This window comes from Euprymna scolopes, chromosome 7, assembly GCF_053919585.1.
Source record: "Euprymna scolopes isolate OS-2025 chromosome 7, ASM5391958v1, whole genome shotgun sequence".
Lineage (NCBI taxonomy): Eukaryota > Metazoa > Mollusca > Cephalopoda > Sepiida > Sepiolidae > Euprymna > Euprymna scolopes.
The window spans coordinates 110,267,846-110,283,926 of NC_136488.1; the positions used below are offsets into that span (position 1 = coordinate 110,267,846).

A 16,081-nucleotide genomic window follows, 5' to 3' on the forward strand; every position below is an offset into this window, starting at 1 on the left:
TTTCAATTAATGCTCCAAACATAGAACGTGGTTTAAAAAAAAATGCTCAAAACAAACAAACATTTTCTTTTCCACTGTTAGTGGAAACCAAGAAAATCGCAGGTCATGTGGTCATACAATTAAAAAAATAAAAGCTGGTGAATATTCTAAAAATGGCTTAACAGCGATGACTACATTAATTTCAATCACACTGTTTTCACTTACTCTTATTTGAATTGACTCACTTTTTAATCACTCTTTCACAAGTGTTCTATTTCAGCGCCAAACCCCTCTTTTTTTCCCCATTTTTAAAATCTCTTAAAAAACCTACAAAAACCGAAAAAAGCGAAAATGTGTTGACATTTAAATTCATTCAAAACAAACAACATTGAAGTAAATCACAATATAAATGGCGATAAGACGGCTCATTTCAAAATCTCGCTGATACTCAATGGATTATTAAATTTTGAAATTAATATTGGGGGAAATTTATTACCGTGAGAATGAGTTTACATATTTGAAACTCATAAATTTTTTATATATTTCCGGGAATAATTTTCCCTTTACCCAATAATATCCATACATCCACATATATTATTTTTTTAAATAACTGACACGTTTTTTCTCGTTACGACTAAGAATTTCCTCGTTACGTTGGGGAAAATTTTTGTTGAGAAGTGATTACATGAATATTTAAGAACTATCGAAAGTTTCAACATCCATTCGATTTTGACATTTAATAATCCATTGAGATTTTTAAATGAGCCGTCTTATCGCCATTTATAAGGGATGAGGAATTTGCATATTGCACATTGTAGAAACTGTGTAGAAACTCCACTTCGCTCGAGAGAATTTTCTACATAATTTTCGGAATTAAATACAAAAAAAATTTTTAATATAAAAAAAATGGCCAGCGGTGGTTTACCTGTTTTTCCACGTTTTAGACCAAACCACAACCACCGGTTGTGTAAACCACCATGCAGAAGACGAAGTTTTCAATATATTCCATGACTTCAAAAAACCAACATTTTGGACAACGGCTTTGGATGAAACCTACAAGGCAAAACAAGATGGACAAAATGCATTTCAAGCAAAAGAAAATAGAAGTGTGGATCCGATAAGCATGGATCATGCCTATGTAAGTGAGATAGAACTATAATAAAATTTCAGGTTGAGTACTGACAAAAAAGTACCACGTAAATATTTTGAGAAATTGAATACCGTGCCAGAATTTGCGGAATCTTATTTGCATGGATGGTTAAGAAAAATAGGATGCAGTCCTTACAAAGACGCCTTTGAGGGCAAAGGATAGCGGGGAAGAACAAAGTGACCTCTTTAATCCCCATTGTCTGTTAAAAAATTAGAATGTTATGTAAAAATATCGACTGATCCTCGTGTCGTCCGTTCCTCGACACCCACCGAGTTTCCACCGTAACAACAGATTCACTGAAATTGGACTTGCAGACCCAGTAACTCTGAATCTGAGCTAAACTATAATAATTTCAAATTGATTCTTAAACATAAAAGACGTGTTGCCTGATTCTAATTTTATTCGTTCACTTATCTTTTATATGACAGATTATGGGACAATCTTTCCATTATTCAAACTGATTTTCTCTCTTGATACATCTAAAACTCATCTAAAATCCACTAAATAATACACGCTTATCAATTGAAATGTGCGGCTGCTTATTTGAAATCGAATCAGACCCACTTAAGGTGCACAAAGCCACTTGAGAAACACAAAAGCCACTTGAGAAGTATAAAATGCTCATGAAGAAGTGTTCAAATTGGACTTGCAGACCAAGTAAAAAAGTTTTGTTCATGGAGAGTGGAAATAATTGTTTTCAGCCAAACGAGAGCCAGCTTTGGTTTTAGATGTAACCAGACCCTTTTCCACATTTCAACTCTCAAGATCAAAGGAGGACATTATTGTCAGCAAAAATGTCGAAATAATTTTAGTCATTTGCACCGCGAAAAAAGATTTGAGAGAAATTGAAAATTATGCTTCATATTATCACGCCATTGAGGATGCAACAGTTTTAATCATTGTTGCATCCTCAATGCCCTGATTTGCAAGCCAGCACTGCGGCCTTCTTCCAAATAATCAACTCCGCAAGTCGGGCTGGGATCACGTTCCGGTCAACTCTCATTTTAGGCTTCTTTATACTCCACTGAAACATTGTACCCAGGGAGCACGGTAGCCCTATCACATACTAAATCACCACTCAATCACCATTCAATGTTTGCAACACAAGATTCTCTGATATTGCGATGCTGGATTCTGGATGCATGACCGATTCTGGATGCATTGCCAAGAAACACATGATCCACATCAACGCCATTTTGAACCGACAACATTACCTGCTATTTTCTTTTGAACAAAAATAAAAGCTCGCAGGGTGATGATTCTAAAAATGGCTGAATAGAATATATAAAAGAATATATACCGCTCCCCACATGGGAAGCGGTATATATTCTTTAATTTATTATCCACGTAAGTAAACACGTTACGACTCATCGGACAGAGCATGGGGGAAAATTCTTGTTAAAAAGTGATCATAAGCCACTGGAATTTGTTTTAAGAAAAGAACTATCGAAACTATCGTCCATCTGCTATCGTCCATATATAATTTGGTCAATCTCATTCAATCGTCGGTATATAATTTGGTCAATCTTATTCAATCCTGATCGACACCCAGTAACGTGAGATATTCTGCTAGCACCATTGCGGAATCTTATTTGCATGGATGGTTGCTCATATGGCGGTAATCAATCTCATTCATCAATTGATCAATCTCATTCATCATTTTCGGCAACGTTTTCCATGACGTTGAGCTTCCGATGGCATTGATAGATCTATAAATTCTCAAAAATGATGAGGAATTTGATAGCTCTATAAATTCTCAAAAATGATGAGGAATTTGAAGACATTCCTGCAACTTGTAGAAACTGTGATGTCCATCAAAGTTTATTCAGGTTTGCCTGAAAAAACACGTCTACAAATATTGCGAGAAATAGAATACCGAGAGCATAAAGTACCAAAATTTGCGAATTCGGATTTGCATGAAGAAAAATAGAATGCAGACCTTACAAGACGCCTCCCTACCAACGTCAAAGTGGAAAGACGGCTCCCTACCACCTTCAAAGCGGAAGAATGGTTCAGAAGAAGGGCAAAAGGAGAAAATCGATGCTTTCCTACAAAGATTATTACTAATTTATAGAACCATTCCACATGCAGGAAGGTCAGAAAGTCCATTCTGATCTGCCTGCTTGTGAAATTAATGGGCCCCTTTAACTGTGTCAAAAGAAATAGGAATACCGACGCAGAAAGGACAATATTAAATAAAGAATATGCTCATATTGATCATCTAAAATCACAAGGATTAGCCCATTATTGACTGCGGAGGTGAAATTGAAGTAGACAAGGAAGAAGAGGAAGAAGTAGAATGGGACAAGATAAAGAAATACTTGCTGCATAAAGCCCCACCGTCATATGGCGGTATATAATTTGATCAATCTCATTCAATCCTGATCGACACCGAATATGCTGCACTAAAAAATAAAAGAGTTGAAGTCTTTCTTCTAAAGAAGTATAGAAAATATGTACAATTTGGCAGAAGTTAAAAAAAAAATGCGGATTTCATTCTGACCAATACTACAAAGGACATAATTCCAACTACCGACCACAATTATTCTGCTAACATATGGTTTTCGGCCGGGTATATCGACCGACACCACAATGCTTACAGATTCCACCTATATCATCCAATCCTGGGCAATGCAGTATATCTTCTATCTCCCTAAATATATTTCCAGCCGATTATTTTAAATTTTCTGTGTGATCTACAGTATAATTAACTAGTAATCTTATTCAAAATGAGCAGCCATCAGACATCAGCAAGATGTTGGTTCACGTTGCACTTGAACAGTTGGGGAAGCAGGGACCCAGCAAGGAATTACAAAGCTGTCCTGGGAATCTAGGGATCTGTATTTGTGAAGGGGTGCTTCTTGGGTTTGCCGGGGGCATTTACGTCGAGTTAAGTGCTTGCTGTTCGTCAGAGCATTCACTGACAAAGGACATTTCGTTGATGGGATCGTTATCAGATTGACAATTCTCTTTTTAAAAAGGGACTAGTGCCCAAATATGAAAACAATACTCCATACATGGGTGGCTTCATGTTTTCCTCTATCTAATCACAGGTGGCGCTCCAGATCCGATCCAGAGCAAACGCCAGTTATTCTGCCATGTAAATTGTTACATCTTTTTTCTAGAATCCATGGAGACGTTCCTAGTACATATTTTTCACTTCACAAGCAGACAAATCCTGGGCGATGCTTGATATCATTGAATCTATTGTATTGTATCCCGGGCAATTTCATTCCACCTACATCAGTCTAGCCCGGGCGGCCCTCAGCAAAGTCGTTAAATCCTGACCGACGCTGGGGATTTTTTCATCAATGTAATTCAATTCCAGGCAAGGCCGGTTTTTCTATTTTTATTACGTCATTCTTATCCCACAACGAGCAACGTCATTTTTATCTAGCAACGCCATTCAAAACCCGGTCATAAGCAGAGTTGCTAGTATATATTTCAAGTCAAGTTATTCAATCCCATTTCCAGTCATTTCATGTATTTATTTGTGATCGTTTTCAGTTTTCATGATCGTTTTGTGATCGTTTTATGATCATTTGTGATCGTTTTCATCTTCCAACCCACAAAAATGTACATGAATTTCGTTTAACTCGTTTCAGCAATTTCCGTCTCTGTTTAAAATATACACTAAATAAAGACTGTTTCAGCCATGTAGTAATGTTTTCAGTACTGATTTCATACTGTAAATAAAAGTCAGCGGGGCGGATATGAGCTTGCTCATGGTGTGTCTTACTCAGAAACGCCAATCTTTCTACTTAACTTGGCCATCCGTCATCTGGAGGCAAGTTTATCCCGGTCCAGGCGGCCGACCGCAGGCCAATGGACTTGCTACTCAGCGATCGCCTCCATAACCGTATTACAAAAATGGTGACATCAGATTGACAATTCGCGCAAAACTTTTCTCGTACCTTAATTTGCGAAGGAGGGGCTTCAATGGCGCACAAAGGACTCTGACAACCTTACTTGCTCAGGATCATGATACAGAAACAGACCCATTTGCGGAAGTCCTGGCCAGCGGTGTCTATAACAGATTCCAAGAAACCTTGGACTGATCTAAATTGATCAGCGAATTCTGTGTTTGTTTGTTGCAAGTTGTTTGTGTTCGACCCTTCTGATCCGGTCATGCAGCGCATACAACCGATAACAACCGATAACAACCTGCAGTCAAGACAAAATCTATACAGTGAAAAAGCTTTGGGGCACAATGCCAATGCTTTTATATGGTTATACTTTTGAAAGTATAAATACAGAAGGGTCACAAACATTAACCAAGCCGCTTGGGTTGCAGCGATACTAACCACGCCTTCAAATGTTGTCGAAACCTGTTACAACTCTAACGTGTCAATGCACAGGTTTTTCACCTCCTGAGCCGCGTCTTATTTCTTTATTTATTCAACCAAACTAACTGCTTGACCCGCATATCGCTGCGATTCACGTCCCCCTTAACTAACGTCACAGCCCGGGTCAACCTGGGTGCGTTGTGGTCCAAGTACGAGTTAGCACTCTCGCTGAATTAGTGACGTCAGCTGCTTTCGTGCTCGTGGCCATAATTAGTATTCATGGGTCTGAAATCTTCGGGGGTGAGGCCATCTAAGACCAAGACTGCCCGTGAAACTGACTTGCGAAGGCTTGGCAGATGTTGATCTGCCAAGCCTTCGCAAGTCAGTTAAATCCCTTTCGGTCAACTCTCATCTGAAGCTTGGTCATTTTTACCAGAAGGCCTTAAAAGGCACTTGGTCATTTTTAATTTTGTTTCCTTTTTGTCTGGTAATGGTCATGATCCAGGAAAATGGAATCGAAAATTCTAGGGCTAATCGATGATCGATTTTTTTTGGAAAACCTAAACCTACCTGAAAGTGGTTTTATGTTAGAATTAGATAATTCACTTAGGGGAGGTATCACAGTATTTAAATCATAGGTGTGACTACAAGTGTGACTTCTGATGGCTTCCCTATTGAATAATAATGGGTCTTGCTTTTTTTGATACATCATGCTTTGCATAAAAAATAGTCATATTAACCCCAGATAAATTCCATTTTGCAAAAGACAATATGGAGTTTTCGAGTTACCGTCACAAAAACTGTTGATATCAAAAACTTTCCTCAAAATATAACAGTCTGATTAACCATGTTTCGTATGCATTCGTCATGTCACGCTGCTGCTGCAAAACCTGCACTCTTTCAACATAAAATACTACAAAGCATCCGAGATGGTGTTTAAACATTTTATATATTACCAAACATGACTGGAGACGCTTCTTCAAAAACATTGTGGACTTTTAGTGAAAAGTTGTATAGGTTTGCTGAAAGTTGTTATGCACCAATTGAAGCTATAGTTTGGTTTAAGCTTTAGTTTGGTTTGGAATGCTGCAAAATGTTTGTTCTGGGTTTCCCCCGAAATAAAAAAAAAAAAAAAAAACAGGATATTGGACATCAGAAGTACAGATCCAGGCAATGGTGGAGCAAATGCTATGTCCCACATCCCTCATGCACACAGAAGCTGAATCGGACAACATTGATGAAGCTGCAATAGAGTCTCAGTACAACCAGAAAGCATCACCCATCAAAATTACGATAGAAAATGGGTTCCCATCGTAATTTTCTATTTTTCTACATTTTCTATCGTATTTTTTTACATTTTCTATCGTAAAGACTTCTGGAATATGCGGAATGACTTGTACACTGTTCAGTCTAAGTTTAAGGAAAGCCGCCAATCCTCCAGACATTACGTTGCCTGAGAAGCGATGCTAAAAAACGTTTTTTTTTTGGCCGGGAATGCAAACACTGCAACAGTATTGCCCCATATTTGTCCACCAATATTACATCTTTCAGTCTAAACTTAATCCGAAAATAATAATACTGATAGACATTCAAGTTGTACGTAGTGTGCCGAAGGAGATTGCTTGCGATAGTGGACCTAGTGGATAGTGGTGAGTGGAGAACATTTCTTAAGACATGGAGCATATCCGTGCGAGCAATGGCAGAGCTGCAGCTGCACATCACTATTATTTATGAACCACTGGTTGATTGCCCTTTCACAAGTATGGTGATATGTGTGAAATCAATCAACCCCAAGCACACTGAGGACAAGCAACAGTTTGACCCATTAAGCATTGGTGCCTGTTCAAAATCAGCATGAAACTGAACCCCTACACTGGTACAATTGTTGAGCTCCCCCCCACATATATGTCAATGGCAGTAGGAGAACACACTCTGAAACTGGCCTTATCAAACAACAAGATGGACAACCCATACCTAGACAGCCAACATCACCTTGAAACTAGATCTAAACCAGTCCGCAACTGCTGGCTAGATTTAAGGACTTCCAACTCAGATGACATTTTTCAGATACACATATTCCAGAGTTTGTGCCCTTCCCTAACACGTACTCTTGTGCTCACATAAAATATCTTTTTTACTTTCTTTGCAATCTCTAAAAGTTTTGTAAAATGTGGGGGAGTTTGTTATTATTTTTATTTTCCAAGCTCAAGCAGCAATAGAAACAACATAAACAACAAAAAATAGTCATTTTCCTTCCTGGTGTGAGCATTTCCCTGCTTTCTTTATGAATGTGACTTTCTTATTAATGAGAGTTACTCGTCTCTGTTTCGGCAAAACAGGTAGGAAAACTTATAAAATTATAAAACAAAACAAAAAATTAAAAAACTGGGAGTGATTCGATTTTTCGTTACTTTTTTGTTTTGGTTTTTTAATTATGATAGTTTTTTTTGTTGTTATGTTTTTGTTTTCACTCATGCGTTATTTAAAATAATTTTATCAAAAATTGACTAATAAATTAAAAACGAAATATTTTTGTTGAGCGTTACTTCAAAATTCTAAAATCAATCAAAGTAAAAAAGTGATCACTAAATAAATTTATCAAGAATCTTTTTTTGTTGGTTGTTTTTTTAGTGGGTTTGTATTACTGTACACATAGATTCGAAAAAGTTGTCAAAAAAATATATATATTTATATAGCAAATAAATGTTATCAAAGGCAAGATAAATTACTTTTCTACCAAACTGGATATAAGTTTCGTGTTTTTATTCAATTTAACATTCAGCTCGAAAAGCATACAATGTTTACCGAGGTGCCGGGAAAACTCGTCTTGGGAAAACTCGTCTTGGAAAAACTCGTCCCCTTTCGCTAGGTAGGAAAACTGGTCCCTTATTGAATAAAAATCGATTGAAAACACATTTTATGATCGTTCTTGGAGGAGATATTGTTTTTTAAAATAAACTAAATGTTTACAAAATTGTTTTTAAAAAATAAAAAATAATACTTCTATTATGTTTTAAACGACTAGTTTATTTTGGAAGTATATTTCATAAAGAAAATTGACAACAAACAGAAATTAAGAGTTTTATATATTTTATTCGCAGGTTTTATATATTTTATTCGCAGGTATTTTTGGAGATTACCAATAAAATTTGTCAGGTAGAATAAAAATTATTATTTTGAGTTTTAGAATTTCTACCAGAGTTGTTGCTATTTACTGATGCTTTTTCGTTTTTCTTGTTTCTTCATCATGCAAGTGCCCCCCCCCTAACACGCCCCCACGCGTCATTTACGGGTGAAGCCCGAGCGACCAGTAATAGACAATAAATGGATCATTTTTAAGGATGCATGGTTTCGTTATAAGGAGATGACACAGAAACACCCCACAGAAATCCGGATGTTATTATTGGTCCGGATGCAGCTGCTCCTCTGTAGCATTATTAAATCCGTTGCCGTGAAAACCGTCCATCCCGAGGTATACCGTCACAAGCGATGCTCTGCGCTTTAAATTGTGGCAACCAGCAATGACATTCCGAAAACATGATCAAATCTCAAATCATTGCCGGATTACGGGACACCTCCCACCAGAGCAAAATTTTAGCAGAGATTACGTCCCTGCAATACAAATGATAAGTGACGAGACGTCTAGCATCAAATCACTTTCGACCAGCAGAGATCACACAAGTGGCCCAATTTAAATCTGCGTCATCAAGAAAGTTTCCACCACCAGACAAGACCAAAAATGATAATGGCAAATCATGCGACAAATGTGGCAAAGAGAACACAACATCGTCAAATAGGAGCCAAGATGAAGATTCTTCGTTCATATCGACAATGACGGTGCAACCTATTTAGGTACCAACATTAGATACCAACATCTCGGACGATTCAGACATATGACCCGTCGCTTTGGCAAACACAGGAGCTCAGACAAGTACAGCTGGTGTGGACTTATTGAACAATCTGGGGTGCACTTCTCCGCACCAGACATCGGTTACGTGCCGTTAATGATGACAACCTGCCCATTCTCCTTAATTGCCACGATGTCACTCGGTAACACTCACTCGGTAACACTCACTCGGTTCGGAGGTGATAATGGCCTGTATATCACAAACGGCAGTGAAAAAACTCAAAATTATCAACGACGACTTTCCAGCACAATAGATGGACCACAAACCAACTGACCGAATGTTAGCCTGTCCACCCAGTCGACAGTAACAGATATTTTCAACATGGCGGGACGGAAATGCTGACAGGTTGGACAGAGGTATCTTCCATGCAACAAGACGCCAGTATGTATCTTACGCAGATATTTTGTGAATTATGGTGTGCCAGAGGAAATTGCTTGTGACGGTGGACCCCCATACAACTCTGGGAGGACATTTCTCAAAACATGGGGCGAGTCTCGCCGGCACAAGCACAAAGCACAAAGCAATGGCAAGCATATGAAGAGGATACTAACAACAAATGTTCACCTAGTGCGTCACCATCTATTCGCTCGTCCCCACAAAATTTCGCCGTGAATGGTTGGAACTCGCCGACATGCGTGAGAGGGCCATTAACCAGCATGAAACACACTGAAAACAGGCAATCCACTAAGAATTGGGGAACATGTGTCAATTCAAAACACAAACCACTGCGCTGGGATTGTTGAAACTCTCCCCCACAGACAATACCGTGTATTAGTTGATGGCAGCAGAAGAACCACACTCCGAAACCGCCGTTACCTTCACAAAATAAGCATGGATAGCCGCAACCTGGCTTCATGATGACACCCTACCAGATGACCAGAATCAGGATCCATTCCTCACAGTCACCTACAAACTCAAACCCAGTACGCCCAAGACAGCCAACAACACCCTCAAATACAAATTCCACACCAGGTACTCATGGTACCAGGTAAGAATGAACCCCTGAAAATGACAGATACAGGGCAGAATGAAAGATCTGAAGCTAGGTCCGTAACAGACAGATTTAAGGACTTCCAGCTTGGATGATAATAATAATAATAATAATAATGATAATAAAAAAAAAATAAAAATACAAATAACATGTAAACATAACCCGAGCTCTCCAGGAAGGAGAGAGAAAAGGAGACTGTCATGGCGGACCCAATAAAGGTACACACGTACGTCGCTTATCGAGGCTAACTACTGTGTCTTTCCCTTAATTATACATCTGTCAAATTAGCTCTCAAGTCCCGTAATTTGCCTGATATTCACTTCTACACCACATGAAAGGTTCTTTACATTTCAACGACGTTCGACTCATGGGAACTCTCTGCCCTCTTGTTGCTGCGACGGTTTGACAGCAAGAATGTGGATCAGGTTGAACTTCTTGACTGCAATCCCACCTATGCCACCATCAGGTACTCTGACTTAAGGAACCTGTAGAGGATCAGACAGCCTCAGTGCAGGAGGTACAACATGCCGAGGAGGTACAACACTTGAACTGTGAAAACTCCATGTGAAACAAGGAAATCTAATCATATGTCATAACCTCCTAAATCAGGTGTTTGGCTGAGAGGATGTGATGTGTACATGTGTTTGTTAATTCTGTTCTAGTTTGTCTAGGGTCTGCTGTGTCAGCGCATACCTACAGTGCTTTCTAGGAGGGAAGAATGTTATATTGGTTTTGTAGGTTAACATTTTCATACTTTTCATACTTCATATTTGTTTTGGAGACTGGCAGGAAACAAGCTTGATTTGTAGGCCAAATATGGTGCAGACATATGTCTGGTGTGTCTTGCTTTCATTCTTACTTTACCTCACTATTTATTTATTATTGTTCATATGTCACTGTGTCAATTGGCTGGTTATGTCTCAGGAACGTTATGGTTTTTGGATTGCAGGCTGTACCTTGGGTTTAAGTTGAGTAAAGCTTGGTCTGCACAACCAAGTTTCCTACAACAGAAAGTTAATGTGGAATCAATTTCAGTTAATGTGGAATCAATTAATTTCGTATTTAGAAGTTCCACTTGTTAAACAATATTTGCTGTTGCTTGTCAGTATTATTAAAGTGATAAATACAAAATAGCTTTATAAAAATAAAGGTTTTTCCATTTATTTACTGTATTTATGATTTATGTAACATTTCTTTTTATATATATATTTATTTATTTGTAGTGGTGGAAATTGACCCTTTCACATTTGTAAAAGTACCTAAAGTCGTTTGTGATGCAGACTTGATGCAGACTTCCAATTTGCTAAATATTTTTCCTATTTAGGATCTTGCTTTAGCATATGTGAAAAGTTTATTCTGTCCTGTGAATTTGTCGATTTAATTGCCTCTTTATTTGAATATTCAATATCCTTAGTTATATTAAATATTCTTTCGTTGTCAACCGCCTGTTTATATATATAAAATGTAAGCCGCCTGTTTATATATATAAAATACTCTTTTATGAACATTTGCTTTTCTTATTCTCCCCACTCTTTCTTGATAGAAATCCTCCAAATATTAATTACTTTTTTCACTTTAAAATTATGTAAATTATGTTAATGTCACAAGCTTGATATGCTGGTTTGTGAGTCTGTACTTCGATATACTTCGACTTTCCAAGGTTAAATTCCTCTTAAGCATTTAGTCAGGATATTACACTTTGAATTATTTATTTAAAAATAATTTACTATCCATAATCCAAATTGTAAAAATTTCATTTTATTTAAAAATAAATGTGTATGAATTTATTGGAATAAAATGGAGTCTGGGACAACAAAACAGGTTAGTAAAGTAAGAAATGAATAGACTCTTTTCCGGTTTGTAAGTTGATCTCTTAAGGAACTTAAGAGATCAACTTACATGGAAGTATGTTGATCTCTTAAGGAGTTGGACTTAGAAGCAAGAAAAAGAAAAAAAAGGAAGTTTCCAAAATGAATTTAATTTAAGGAGATAAAGGTCAAAATAGAATAGACATCTTGGACAAGCTCAAAGAATAAAAAAGGGCCTGGAATTGCTGGAATTGCATTGAAGTAATTTTAGTTTTTCAATTTTATTTATTTACTTTGTTGTCTTTTGAAAACTTTGTTTTATTGGGTGAAATTTTTCAACTCATCAAATCCTATGATTCCACATTTAAGCCCAGCCAGTCGACAACCAAAATCAACTGCCTCTTCCAATCCACGGCCCATGACAAGGGAATAAATGGCTGCAGCAGTAAAAGTATCTCCGGCTCCAAGAGTATCAACAAGCTTCTCTGGTGGAATTGCAGGACTTTTATGAGTTGTACCATTTCCATCTCGACACATCGCTCCCTCAGCACCCCAAGTACAGATTATGGCAGAACTATAGATAAAGAAAAAAAGAAGAAAAAACAAATATATAATAATATATTTATAAAATGCTGGCAGGACTATCAAGCCATGGTTGCTATTTAAAAAAATAGAAAAGTTTTTAACACGTTTGTCTGAATTCGCTGCTTAATTCCAACATCAGTTGTAGTTTTCAATCATGTTGCTTCTTTCAAAAACCACAACTCCAACAAAACCACAACTCCAATGTAACAATATTTTATTTTGAGATGTTAAAATGGTAGAAACCAAATGACTGGTATATCAGAATACGCTTATTGCCCCTTCAATAATGCCCCCTGTTGGATGTGGGTGATGACCCGTCATGACTTAGGACAGGTTGGCAGTATTCCTACTTCCTAACACTTGGGCTAAATGGGCGGTCAGAGAGATCAACCCAATCAATTGGCTGGTTATGTCAGCTCTTTTTTTAGATCTACAAAATCTGAATTAGGATGATGGCTGAGAAAGGATGCATACCTAAAAACTACAAATGAAACACCTGAGTTATGCAACAGATATGGCACAATAGAAAAATTAGAAGAAAGCCATCAAAATACCACAAATAGGCCCCATAGAAATTACAAGACCTGACACTAAATCAAGGATCAAATGGAAATGAAAAAAACAATAACAAAAAAAGCAAAAAACATAATAAAATGGAATTGCTCGACTAACTATTTATTTTCAGATTATACAAATTATGTACAAACAATATCTGGAATAGAATGACCCACTGTTCTTATATTGCTGTAAAACCAAACTCCTCCTCCTCATTTCTCCTTGCAAAACTCAATCATGTTTTGACTTGACTGCAATCAATAAAATGCAATAGCTAAAAACAACAATTTTCCTCTACAAAACAACCAAACAAAACCAAACATGAATAAATATTTGAACATATTTTCCTCTGAAAAAATGCAGAAACTTATAAACCTTATAAAAAGACACACTTATAAACCTTAGCATTCAACTGAATCATACTAAAATAATCATTCATTCAGAAATCAAATCTGTGCATGTGGTTCGGTAAAGGTTTGAAAAAGAAAATTGAAACTAGATGAGTGTCAGACAGATGGGCCTTAACTGTTTGCGTTCGGTTGAAAGATATGTTAGGCCTGTTATTTGGTGAATGAATGGCATTTCAACCTCTGGTTAATGCCAAGAAAAAAGTTGTTTTTTTTTTTTAATTAAGGATTAGGGTATGGAATTTTATAACTTTTTATTCGATTTATTGTGGTGATTAGCATGTTTTAAGAAATTTATTATTCCTTATAGAATGAAGGATTATACATGTTTGGTTTAGTTGTTTTGTTTTGCATATCAACCCCATTCAGATTATTTTGCTAATTTTATTAAAAGTTTTTCTGTTTCAAGTTCTTTATATAAATTATTGGGATGATTTTCTTGTTTGTTTGCTTGACATCGGTACAGTGTACTTTGCAATTTGATGTCAGTTGAAAAAAGCTTGGAACAGGACAGATTTTTCAGGACAGATTTTTGTTACGTGTGCTTTAAAGCAGCAAACTTGGCGCTCTGAAAATCATTCTTCTTTTTCTGTAACTCAAACATGCAATGATTAGAAGCTATTTCGGCCTTTTGGCGATGAAGGGCAAGACTTTTTATGTCTGATTGATTCTGCAATTTAGTGGTGCTGCAGTTGATATGTCTGTTGTCGAGTGGATCGAAAATCTGGAAGTTGTGTGTGAGCTTTGCACTATGAGGGGTGTCAAGCGCATCCTGCACTGAGATTCTGAGAGCTGTAATGACTGACAAATTGGGTGTCATTATCTCCGCCAGATGAACACCTTCAGAATCAAAGGTATGATTCGAATCGAATTTTTGAGAAAGTAAAGTACAATTTGAGTCGGATTTTTTTTTGAAAAAAATCGTTGCTTTTAAAAGAACTTAAAATGTGATTCAGTCGACTTGTATGTAAAGTCGTTGTTTTCAAATGAAGAATTTAAAATAAAATTTGGTTGTATTTGCTGAAAAGGAAAAAAGTTGCGCTTTTAAATGAAGAAGTTAAAATTCGATTCAGTTAAATTTTGTAGGGGGAAAAAGTCATCTTTAATTGTAGAAGTTAAAATGGGATTTGGTTGGATTTTCTAGAAAAAGTTATCGCTTTAAAATGAAGAATTTACAATGCGATTCGGTTGTTTTTTTTTCTGAAAAAATCCTTGCTTTTAAATGTAAATGTGATTGAGTTGTATTATATAAAAAAAGAGTGCTAGCTGTGTCTAGTCGCATAGTGTGAGCTAGCTTTGTCTAGCTGTGTAGACCAACTTGTGCTAAGACCTGACAAAGACGGATACTATCTCCCTGCCCTGTTTTTGATCATAATAAGGAAAATTGTACTATGCATGATTAGCACGGGTATGATTAGCACGCTTAAGAAGAGAAAATGACTTAAACTCGAAACCAGACTAACATGAGATAAAAAGTGTCTTATGCAAATTGAGATGCAGTCGGGTTTGACAATATAAAAAGCCAGCATTTCTTTAGTTGGGGACGATTTCTTGTTTGTCAGCTTGACGTCTACTGACGTCAAGTGTACTTAACAATCTGGTGTCAGTTGAAGATAGATTATTTGCGATAGCGTCGAAAAGGGAACAGGACGTTTTTTTTGTTACATGTGCTTCGACGTGGCAAACTTGGCGATTTGAAAATCATTCTTCTTTTTCTGTAACTCAAACATTCAACGATTAGAATTAAGAGTTTATCATAATGCTTACTTATCTGGCTGATATTTTTGTCAGACTCAGTGAAATGAACCAATCCTTGCATGCCGTGATGTGAAACTCAGTGATGTTCAAGATGAGCCTGTCAAACTCTCTGCTTGAATTGAAGGTACAAATTAAGGCTAGGTTCACAGTCTCATTTCCTTTCTTGGATAAGCATATATAAATGCAGAGGAGTAAAGTTCCTATCGGCTTCAAAAGATGCATTACTGGAAATCTTGAACTTCTCTCTTCGGAGTTCAAACATGGATGTTCCATGGCAGAGAGACCCTTTCAACACTGAAATTTTACCTACAGAAGATCGAGCAGAAAGGCTAGCAGAGTTCAGGGTTTCAAAAGCAATGAAGCTGGCCTTCAGTAACAAAGAAGACCTCTCCAGCTTCTGGTTGTGTATCTTCCACTTAGCAAGAAAGCATTTGTAATGCTACAACATACTTTTGCAAATATGGATTTGATAGCAATCATTAAAATGAATATGGATGATAGCAATGATAGCAAATATGGATGATAGCAATCATTAAAATGAATATGGATGATAGCAATGATAGCAAATATGGATGATAGCAATCATTAAAATGAATATGGATGATAGCAATGATAGCAAATATGGATGATAGCAATCATTAAAATGAATATGGA

At 36.9% G+C, this 16,081-nt stretch overlaps 1 protein-coding gene across 9 annotated transcripts in view; it reads right to left on the reverse strand.

Annotated features, from left to right (window-relative positions):
* Positions 1 to 12,373: 12,373 nt before the first annotated feature.
* LOC145279885 (ketohexokinase-like) overlaps positions 12,374 to 16,081 on the reverse strand; it is a 376,201-nt gene continuing 372,493 nt past the window's right edge. For all 9 annotated transcript variants that reach the window (XM_080131353.1, XM_080131355.1, XM_080131351.1 and 6 more), the window contains one exon: positions 12,374 to 12,696. In XM_080131353.1, coding sequence (XP_079987479.1) covers positions 12,441 to 12,696 — 256 coding nt within the window. In that variant the 3' untranslated portion in view covers positions 12,374 to 12,440. The remainder of the gene's footprint in view (positions 12,697 to 16,081) is intronic.